At 42.0% G+C, this 11,290-nt stretch overlaps 1 protein-coding gene across 1 annotated transcript; it reads right to left on the reverse strand.

Moving 5' to 3' along the window:
* Positions 1–6,272: 6,272 nt before the first annotated feature.
* Positions 6,273–10,004, reverse strand: Prx4 (Peroxiredoxin 4). Its single transcript, XM_037425293.2, has 6 exons — positions 9,750–10,004; positions 9,309–9,426; positions 9,099–9,215; positions 8,638–8,760; positions 8,391–8,556; positions 6,273–6,565 (listed from the first exon to the last, which is right to left on the reverse strand). Exons 1-6 carry the CDS (start codon positions 9,907–9,909, stop codon positions 6,506–6,508), a joined length of 744 nt encoding a protein of 247 aa, XP_037281190.2. The 5' UTR covers positions 9,910–10,004; the 3' UTR covers positions 6,273–6,505.
* Positions 10,005–11,290: the final 1,286 nt, after the last annotated feature.

The following is an 11,290-nucleotide window of genomic DNA, read 5'->3' on the forward strand; positions in this document are numbered from 1 at the left end:
GGTTTGAGTTCGCGGTACTGGTTTGTGCACTTTGAATGTACGCGGAAAGACGCTTGAAAGTGTGATTGCAAAACTTCAGATATTTCGCGTTGCTGTTTTGAATAAACAAAACTGGAGTGCCCTAACTCACATTAAAATTGCTACTCCCCGTTGGTTTTCGTTGCGTGCTCGTATATGTCAGAGCAAATTGCTCTTTGTGGCTCTTTTACCTTGACCGATCAACCAGGGAACTCGCGATGCGAGGGCAGCTATGCAAAACGTGCATGCCTTCGATTGATTGGGTGGGTGTATCGTTTAGGGCACCTCACCCTTACGAGTCATCTCACGTGATAGTTTATTTGCTATTTTGTGTGATGGTTTACATCCGCCAGTGGAGCTATCGCGATGTAATCGCGTACGGTGGCGCGCTAGTTCATTCACACGCCAGCTCATTCTTTCAGCGATATAGTTAGTATGGGAGATACATCCACAAGGCACACTTCCGAAATATTATTGGTGCGTCTAACCACTTCACGAAAGAACCACAGCTGTTTTAATATATCAACTGTGTGCATCCTGACACATTATTAAGGCTTTAGATGCCTCAGCAAACACTAAGATTGGCCGTCGTTGACATCGCCGTCTTGTTGATTTCGCTGCATGACAGTTACTGTGAATGCTCTCTGCACGAATTGTGTACCCTATATACGGCGAAGCTTGCATCACCCATGCGCTGAGTAAGAAAAGACAGTTGCACTGTCCCTTTGGGTGCTATCGCGCCAGCTAGCAGAAAGGTAAGCCATAGCAGCCGCACATGAATGTTTGAGCGATGTTATTTACAGTGCAAAGCTTATTCGAAGACGTGCTAAACGATAGACCAAGACGAAACAGGTGTTCTCACTAACGATCACATTTTTACGTTAAAGAACATAAAGGGTGGTGCGCACGAAGTTAACACTGGTCACTGCGACGCCGAGTGACTCGATCAAGGTTTCATCACAAGTTTGCGTTGCGTGTGGCACTAAACAGAGCTAATGTGGGCTAACGCTACACTCGTTGAGATAATTATAGGGTGAGTTAGACGGCTGGCGCGAATGCTCTCAGCACGCTGCCTGTCGCAGGCAGTGGTTTGTCTGTCTGTACATTTATCGATTTGTCCGTCGTAACGATTCCCCAAGCTGCACCAAGCGATACGCCAAACGGCCAACCCCATCCGCAGCACCCACCAATATTACTCAAGTTTCAGCGTTCATACTTGTGCAATTGTCAATTAAAAAGCAATTATTACACATATCTGAGGCACCGTAACAACACGTCAATATTTTGTATGTTTGTCTTTATACTAGAGAAGGCACACATAAGTAATTCTAAGGACCGTAGTGTTTATCATGCTGGGCTGACAGTGCAACAGGATGCTCAAAAGGGCAAGCGTTTCCAATGCTAAGACAACACGGTGGTGGCGCCTGCCTAGCGCTTTGCGTTTTACACCTTATCACCTCTGAGACAGGCGCGCATTTTTCTCCGTGGGCGCGCTTGCCTTCCTTCGTTTTCGAAGATAACTGCCAGATAGCGTTTGTGTCTAACGTGCCTCGATGCGCTCGTTCGCCTTCGCTGCACAGATCGAGACTCTCTATTGCAGCACTTCCAGAATACAATTTACCGATTTTCTTGCACAAAACATTAAATAAACGTTTTGTTTACTCTCTCCACATGCAAGACTATCGTCTTTCGGCAATATTTGCAGTGAAACACGCAAATAGGGGGCGAATTTTTTCTCTTACATCAGAGCCTCTTATATAGGGGTTCGAATAATTAAGTAGTCTCGCTCATGCACTTGGCAATGACCTTTGAAAGCGCGTTCACCACACTGGCAGTCTGGCTTATGAGGTCAGTTTGGAGAGCGTACTTACTAGTGCAGACTTCTGTGCATCCACCTTTGCGTAGGAAATGTCGCACAAGTCTGGAGTTTTATCTGACTGTAGACACTATTTTTAATTTTTGTTTGTGAAATAGAACCGCGGGCTATGTTTATAAAAGTGGTTGAAAACTATTTTTCTGAAATCGTCTGATGCATTGCCGAGGCTAGCTTTTAATTGTTTGTTTGTGGAATGTGTGAACAATCATATATAGTTCAATAATAAACATTCAAGTGACATAAATGTGAACATGATCTCAAGGGCACTGTTTACTTCAGAGATATGCTAAGAGTACAAATAGAAAAGAAGACAAAAAAAACACAAATGCACTCGTCGCGTTCACAGCAAGGCATTACTGATGAATGTTCAAGAACGCCATCTCGATGATAAAATTGACAAACCTGTCTGTAACTTCTGGCATAGCCAGAGCTAGACACCCTGTTGCCAGCACGCTTCTTAATTTCTTCACTATATTTCACTCCCTCCTGCTTGTACTACCATCTCACAGAAGTGCAGTGTTGGACTCGCATGAGATCAATTAATTTGTGGCATTGCGAGCAAGTAAAAAATCTGTTCAACTGAGCTGGCCCTTAGCATTTTTTTTTTGCTATGAATGTGTCTCTGAACTGAGAGTGTCTGTGACACATAGTAAGTTAAAACATGCTTAGAAAAGTTGAAAGATTGCAAAGTATCTGGAGGCTACTAGAAAAAGACCACTGTTATCCCATCTGAACTTTTCCATTTAATAACTTTGTCATATTCACTTGCCCAAGCTTTCACTTTACCAGCATAAACGGTGTTATGCGATATAATTATTAGCATTACACTCGACATGTTCTCCGCAGGTTACAAGATGAAATGCTGGCTGCAGTGGCTGCATTTTCGATGGAAGTGAAGATGCTTGAGGCCTGTGTGCTTAGATGTAGGTTCACGTTAAGGAACCCCAGGTGGTCAAAATTTCAGGGGCCCTCTACTACAGCGTCTCTCATAATCATATCATGGACTCCAAATATTATTATTGTTATTGATATGTTCTCTTTTGCTCTTTGTTATATAATAGTGTATCCGATAGGCTAATGCTACATGTCGCCAACATGTAAACGGTTCTAAGAAGCTGTACTGTACTGAACTCATTTTTCTTTAATATTTATGAACTACCTTCAACTTCTATAAAAATTCTATAAAAAACATGCAATATGGAGAACATTTTTATTCATGGCATATATCGTCAAACTCGCTCATGAGTGAACCCGCTCGGGATTGATTTGAACGACCCCTGGCACCAAATTTGGAAACTCGAGGTGCTTGCATTGTTTTAGAGTCCTGCATGCGGGGTATGCCCGACCAATTATTAGTGACGAGTGTTGCCTATAAGTTATCTTAATTTGGTTTTAAAGTAAGGGTGCGTACTCGTCCGAGTATTCAGGCTGCTCTCAAGGTGACTCTGGCTTCTTATGCCAGGAATGCTTTTCTTTTTTCTGAGGAGAACACGCTAAAAGCACCCACATGGTTCCATTCTTCACCACCCGCGGGTCCCCCTATTTGAAAACGGTGCATTCAGCATCACTGAAGCTTGAGCACACGGTCACGGGTGTTGCCCCGCTATGGGGCGCTAGTTTATTTAGGCGGGTGTTTCAAACTGACAGGTAATCATTATATATTAATGATGCTAGCATAAATTATACGATGCATTATAACATTTACAATTCAATTTCGACATTACTATGCGCAAAGCTACAAATCCCCGTAAAAAAGTCTTAAACAAAACTTTTGCTGTCAGCAGCCGGCCCTTCAAGCGATTCCACATGAGTAATATTGTCATGAGTTTCAGTCTGGTTGAGAAAAACTTAGCGTGTCTGAGTTCGAGTCGATTTGGTTGAGGTAAACTTTGGTGGAACTGAGTAAGAGTAAGCCCTAGGGACAAAATATAGAGTAAGTGAGTCTGAGCAAGTTCCACATGTTTTGCTGATTGCTTCATGGTAGCACTAAGAAGGTTACCATGAACCATGAAGAAGGTTACCATCTCCATAGGACAGCGCTAAAGGGTAAGGTGAAAACTCTGCAAAATGAAGTGCTGTGTGGGGCGATTCTCATCGTAAGGAAATGGACGAGCTCTTAGAAGCATTTTGCATAAAAAAGGAGTAATATGCTTGAAAGCATATATTTATTACACTGAGAACACTTTGGGAGCATATTTTGTTTCATTGTGTGATTTTTTTTTTGCGAAGAAAACGATTAATCTGTACATCGGTAGTAGTAAGTAGTGTAGCTGGCTGCTAAGAAACCATTTTATTGTGCGTTGACGACATCGGTGCAATTGCTGTGGTGGCAGGTAACCATCAAACTTGGGAACAGTGGGCAATGGCAGTGTGGGGGGACTGTCCATTTCTGAGGGCCTTTATTGCTGTGGGTAAACAATCACTCCAAAGCTCTTATGACAGCACATGCATCTCGAAGTGTTATCGCAGTTATTGTCCAGCAACAAACCCACAGTCAAACTCTGGTGCACAAGTGCAAATGTTTAAGTGTTATTAATAGATGTCTGACCACCTCTGGAAGGGAGGGTCAGCTTTCTTAGAAAAAGCATTCAGCCTTTCAATGCAGCCAATGCTTTTGCGGGCACAAAAATTCAGACCCTAATTCCCAGGAAAGACAAAAATACGTATTCGTTAATTTTCTAATAAGCCATACTTTTTTTTACCTTGAACGATTTCTGATGTGTTTGTGAAGAGTTGTCGAGTGACCCAGTAATATTCGTTGTCTTTCTTGTAAGATTAGTTGTTCATGTCCTCGTAAATATGTAAAACACAGCATTTGCATGCAGTACGAACTTTGAAAGTAGTCCAAATATGGAGGCAAAAGCCAGCAATCATTTCAGCTTCTCTAACTTGTCTTTTTGTTATTGTGAGGCTGGTGGCATAGCTTAGATTTTATTTTAGGGTGAGAGTGTGCAATTCGACATGGCCACATTATGACTAAAAATACTAAATCTCATTAGAAATGGCAGCTTCCTCAAAGCAACTATGCCAAATTGGCATAACTTTTGAAACACTAAAATTTCTCATTCATGCATGCGTAAATTTTATTTTACACATGAGGGTTTCGTGACCTGTGGCTTTCCAGCAACTTTATTCAAAGACTTGTGTCGGATACGAGAGTTTTCTGTGTGTCTGCTCTATTTCCACACTTGCAGTTTGGCACTAGGTTTAACTTGTCTTTGTCATTGGTAACCTATCCTTTATTAGCGAATTTTTTATGCCATAAGGGAAGCGGACATGCGATATTTTAATCAAAATGTTTTGGGAGCATAATTAGTCATTTTCTCAAAATAAATACTTACTACAATAAAAATAATTTAAGCCCTGTAATTTCACTGCTGCCACATGTGGCATGTATCATATGTAACACATAAACAAAAGCATTGGGGGTAGGGGTACAGTTTAATTGCCCTCAACCTACCGTCAGGTTACACATATGTGTGAAATGAAGTACTTTATTTGCAGGGCATTTAGCTTGCATACTGTTAGAAAGGTACTCATTTACATGTCTGTGCATCAACCGGAACGGCACACAGATACATCAATGGAGACCTCTGTGTTAACAAGTGTAAAGATTACTCCATAACTTCCAACTTTACTTGCAGCCATTATTAGCCCTTTTCATAGAATAAAAATATTTAGGGTTTCAGTAGTTGCAACTGAGCTACTCTTTAAAAGAAAAAGGCAGTTTTATAGTGACTATGATGATCAGAAAACCTGAAGAGATGTTAATAGCATTGTATACATAGCAAGCCAAGTTTGTACATCTTTAGTACATCAGTTAAGCAAAGCTACATACTCAATACAAATTTTCCGACATATATACCAGGCCATACCTTCACAATACCTTGCTATGCATGACCTTGTGTGTGTGTGTATGTACACACACACACACGGCCATACGTTACTGAACCTTTGCAAGTTGGTTTACCCACAGCATCAAAAGTTCAGGGTACACAGAGATAAGCAAGAAAGATAAAACTTCCACCTCGCCTGGGAAACAAGTTTCAACCTGTAGCTTTTTTTTTCGCTACCTACATGGTTATCCATCACGTCGGAAGTGTTGCGGCTTAACAGAGTGGAAATCCACGTTCACTGTGTCGCCCACATCCTGTGAAGTTTTGTCACCACGTGCACATCTGTACAAGCGCTGTGCAGCTGCCGTGAAGGCCACACAGCTGGCGATAACATCCTTTTCAATTAAAAGCTGTGTCGAATGGTGTTTTTGCTTTTAGAAGCGTGTTTTCAGGCTGCTTAAGAGCATGTCAATTTTATGCTACTGTCAAAGCTCCGACATTCTGCATCTGACTGCTTGCTGAAGGAGTGCATTTCACAACACTGGCACAAGGTACTTTTTATTGAAAAACTCTCTTGATGGAAAAAATATGAAGTGTGACAGAAAACAGACTAGGTATCTATGTATGTTGACCAGCAGAATAATGTTGTAGGACAAAAAAAATTGTCATGGAAAAATTGAGTTTCGGTGCTTTGCAGGTGCAGTAATCTGTCATTTTCTTATATAATGATGGACATATTGTGAAAAAAGTCGCCAGTGCTTGTCTTGAAAGGGAGTTACTCCGGATCAACGACCTTGCTGAAATACTTCAGTTTCTCCGATGGAGTAGGGATGATCTGTAAGAGAGGAAGGAGAAAAATGTGCACAGTTCCTTCAAACTAGAAACAATTCCAGGCTGTATACACCAGTAATGCCCTTCATAATATTGACACTCACTTCACTGCGTAAGCTCGAAACTGGATGTTACATTTAAAACAATGAACTGGCATTCGATCAATAAATAAATATATCACATGTTCTGCATTAGCAGTTCAAATGCCCTAAGCAACAAGTATACAAAACAGACACAATGCATTCATTATATGCTGCTGTGTGATGTAAAATTAGGGCTTTTCGTTTTCGAATAAATAAAAAAATGCAATCAACACTTGCCAGTGAACTTCTCACCAATTGTTTAACTTTAATTGTAATGGCCAAATGACCCTCTTCTCCCGTTTATAGTAAGGATATGTTCTAAGCGGTCAATGGTACTTCGGCCCGACTACGCCCACTACAGGGCAAAGGCCTCTCCCCTGTTCTACTAATCAACCCGGCCCTGTGTTTGCTGCTGCCAAGACACACTCGCACTTCTTGATCTTATCTGCCCGCCTAACTTTCTGTTTCTCCCTTGTGCCTTTGCCTACTCTTGCAATCTAGTCAGATGCCCTTAATCACTAGACATTATCTTGCCGAAGCACTGCATGCCATGCCCATTTACCCCAACTCATCAGTATCTCATAGACCACAGCCGTTGCCCACTTAATAAAAGGCTGGTCGAGCACAGAGTGAGAGGCTTCAACGTATGCAGGACCCTCGAAAGTGCAAGACTACATATACCGTCCACTCTCTGCACTGGGGTGTGCCAGACCACATCAAATATGCGGACCTTGTAGAGTTTTCTCAAGTCTGCTAGAAGAAGGTTTAAGGTTCTGGTAATATGCTCAAACGTAGGTGCTTTGAACTCAAGTATTTGTGCTTGCGTGCATTTGTTCTTGCATTCAAGCCTACCTAACAACTAAAATATGCTTCATATTGCAACATTCAGAATAAAGCAAGATTAAACTCCGAATTTCGGAGCATTAGAGATTTCCAAAACGCAAACTTTAATAAATGCCAAATTTGTGACAGGAAAATAAACTTCAAAGAGCACTCTCCGAATTTCAAGAAAGATAGACTCCGAAAATGTGGATCCTATTATGACACATACGTTATATGATACTGTGGGATAACCAGAACAACATGCTCTAAGCCAAAAGACTCGATCATACATATTGTCACATTCATATCTTCAGATATTTAAAATTTCCTGTCATATTTATGAATTTGGGTTCAAGTTACAAATTTACTAAAATTTCATCAAACTTTATGAGGAAGATGGAGAAACTTCTCACAAACTTCAAATAGCTTTTCAGTCGCCTAGGTACCTTGAATGGCTTCTGATTATGAAAGAACATCGGAGGAGTGCCAGCCCCGACGAACTTTATTGACAACAGAGCCATTGTAATCTAGAAAAGTTATGTTGCTTTTCCATTAGCCGCTGCCTCCGAGTTTAACCTGACTGAGAATTGCTGTTACTGACCTGCAAATGTGTTCCATGAAAGGTGTGTGCGCTAGGCAAACTTGAAATAATTCCCCGCAAGCATTTTCAAAGCGATTTCACGAATTTTAATACTTGCACAGGTTGGCGAAAGTGCCGGTCATTTAGGCTTCTCTACATCCACTGCATGTTGCAGCGACAGTTAGCCAAAATAATCTGTCACTCAGCTCTTTATTTGAATAAGAACCTCAGGTTCCTTTTACTACTGAGGGTTGTCAGTGGTAAAAGGAACCCGTCTTCATTCTTCTTGATGATTAAGGCACTGATTTATTCACACTTAACGAGCCACACCAAAGTTTCCGTACCGTATCTCCACCAGGCTTCCATCCTGCAGGACAGACTTCTCCGTGCTTGTCGGTGTACTGGAAAGCCTGCACCAATCGCAGCGTCTCGTCCACAGATCGACCCACTGGCATGTCGTTCATGGTGATCTGGCGAAGGTTGCCCTTATCATCAATGATGAACAGACCCCTGTGAAATTTTAAATGCATCATTGATAATCAAACGCTGTCGCACAAAATATGCACAGCAGTTAGTAGCATGTACACTGACCTCAATGTGTGCCCGAGGTCCTCTAGGTAGACACCGTAGTCCTTTGAGATCTGGTGAGTGAGATCAGAGAGCAGTGGGATCTTGATAGGTCCGAGGCCACCTTGTTTCCTTGGCGTGTTGATCCTATAAAAGGCACGAGAGAATATATTTCATGTGTCGCCAATCTGGTCGTGCATATTCCATTTCCCCATACCACCAATTTCTTCAAGCATGACAACACACACATAATAAAAATCTAAGCTACACCAGGATCACCTTCAAGATAGTCTGTCAAGTAAACAAGGCTGCAAATCACAAAAAGAAAAACCACACTGGTGTTCTTGTTTGTAGAGAACATCCAAGAACGTCGCCATACATCACAACAATGAACACAATGCGAAGTGCATTTTGTTCGTCAAACCACAAACTTGGGGCACGATTTCCAGAATCTCGAGACAAGTGACTAATAACACGCCGCTTACCATGCAAGATGGGTGAAGGGCGAGTCAACAGAACACGCCACTACTTCCGCGTTCAGCGCCTTGAATTCTTGGACGCGGTCACTGAATGCAATGATCTCCGTAGGACAAACAAACGTGCTGCAACGAGAAACGACCCACAGCATCATTTGGCATCGGTGCACTTACATGACGCGAAGTAGCCACTGTTCAGTTTGCCTATTATTTACTTACAAGTCCAGCGGATAGAAGAAAAACACCAGGTACTTTCCCTTGTAGTCCGAGAGTTTGAGCTCTTTGAACTCTCCATTAACCACGGCGGTTCCGGAGAAGTAAGGAGCCGGCTTGGAAACTGTAATAAAAGATAACGAAATTGGGTTGCTTTTACGTCATCCACCAATGCACATCTCGAAATGAACACCGCTAGCGCTGATAAATGTTTGCAACATCAGCGGCTTCGCAAGAACACCCGATCACTGCTACAGACCTCGCAGACTACGTGTACTACATATTTGCGACGACGTGGGCGCTTGTTGGTTCATATTTGAGTATTCTAATAAGAACATGACGTGCTCGGAAACGTGCAGTCTTACGCGAGATCGCAGCGTGCCGCGAAAAGCACGCGCACGTTTTTCGAACGCTGATGCCGGCATCTAACACGTCACGTATACTCACTTTGGGTTTTGCTCCAGTGGAGGTTATGCGCCGAAGATTTCGTGTTCTCTTGCGGGTAAACTTGGCCGCCGCCGTAAGAACGACACGCTTCCTCGGCGCAGGTGATCAGTTGTGGACCGATCGTTAATGCGACCAAGAACCACCCCCAGCAGCTTGCCATCCTTCCTGTTAGCTACTCTACAGAACACCTACCAGTTGACTCTACCGATGCGCTACTGTTCTCCTGCCAACTTGCCGAGAGAATCCCGCGCGCGAGAAGGAACACTGCCCTTTCTATCTCCCATGCCTTCCCGCTGCCGGAAGAGGGCGTCACAGCATCGATAAGATTGGCGCGCTTTTTTTAAAAATAATTTACACGAGGGCGAAAGGACGTGTCAGCGGGTTGCAGCGAGAGATCAGAGTAGGAGTCCGGAGGCACAAAACGACAACTACCTTTAGGACCATGCTTTTGCGCCTTGGTATACTTATGGTCTCACATGCACCAGATTGCTCACAAGCAGTCGCTCAAGCTTTCCAGCATTTCAACAAGGACGGCGCCAGAATTTTTTTTTTTTTTTTTTTGGGGGGGGGGGGGGGGACAGACGAATAATCAGGGGTCTCTGGCCCCTCTAGATTAAAAGATTCGTTTGGATGACGCAGGAGTGAAAGAATGACCAGCTCATTTAAGAGGTAAGATAATATGGTTGTCTCTGAAGAAATAAGACGAGAAACCTACGTGCACGAGCATTTATACTTCACTCTCCTTAACTACTTGCTGCAAATATGCGCATGCGCTACAAAGCAACAGCATTCATTTTAGCCTAATCCATATAGCGATGTCAGACCTTGCAGTTAGGTTCATATGTCATGTACATATTTTTTTGCATCACTACTACGAACACCAGCTGTGCTAAATTCACATTTAAGCAGTCATGCTGATATCTTGACAGTAAATTAATTGAGATACAATTGCCCAGTTGTTAAACAAATGTAAAATAGAAGCCAGCTGCCTGAAAAACTGGTCATTTGACCCATACACAGTATATAATGCATAGTTTACTGCTGAAACATAATGCGGCCTTCTTTGAAGGATGGAATGAGGCTTTAGAGTGTGCCCTTTTTTCATGTTGTGCTCTTAGGATGATGACAGTAGTCCATTGTGCTCAAATGCAACCATAAAATGCATTAGTCCAAATGAGATATATTTTCATGTTCTTTAATTTCATAGGTCTGAAGAGAAAGTATAAAGTCATTAACTTCTAAATATTGTTAATAGTTTATCTTTATTTTTATTAATTTTAGCGTGCATCCTTCTCAAAATTTAAGTGTAGCTTAATGTTTGCCTTGTGTTAAGCCTTCTTGAGTGACTGATGTGGTATTTGCTCACGTGAAGCTTCATAGTTCAAAACAAATAAAAAAAATTAAGACAATTTTCTAAGTTCATGTTACTGTTATTATACAGATAATGAGAATAAAATAGATGCACATCTTTTGAATATTATTGAGGTGAACATTTTTATGTTGTTGGCAGTTTTGCTTTCTTTGTTAATGTGCAGACAGAG

This window comes from Rhipicephalus microplus, chromosome 5, assembly GCF_043290135.1.
Source record: "Rhipicephalus microplus isolate Deutch F79 chromosome 5, USDA_Rmic, whole genome shotgun sequence".
Taxonomy (NCBI): Eukaryota; Metazoa; Arthropoda; class Arachnida; order Ixodida; family Ixodidae; genus Rhipicephalus; species Rhipicephalus microplus.

Coding starts and splice junctions, on each gene's coding strand:
- Prx4 (XM_037425293.2), bottom strand. CDS start 9,909: ATGGCAAGCTGCTGGGGGTGGTTCTTGGTCGCATTAACGATCGGTCCA. Junction 9,427..9,749: donor CCACTGGAGCAAAACCCAAA/GTGAGTATACGT, acceptor CTTTTATTACAG/TTTCCAAGCCGGCTCCTTAC. Junction 8,761..9,098: donor CCCTTCACCCATCTTGCATG/GTAAGCGGCGTG, acceptor TGCCTTTTATAG/GATCAACACGCCAAGGAAAC.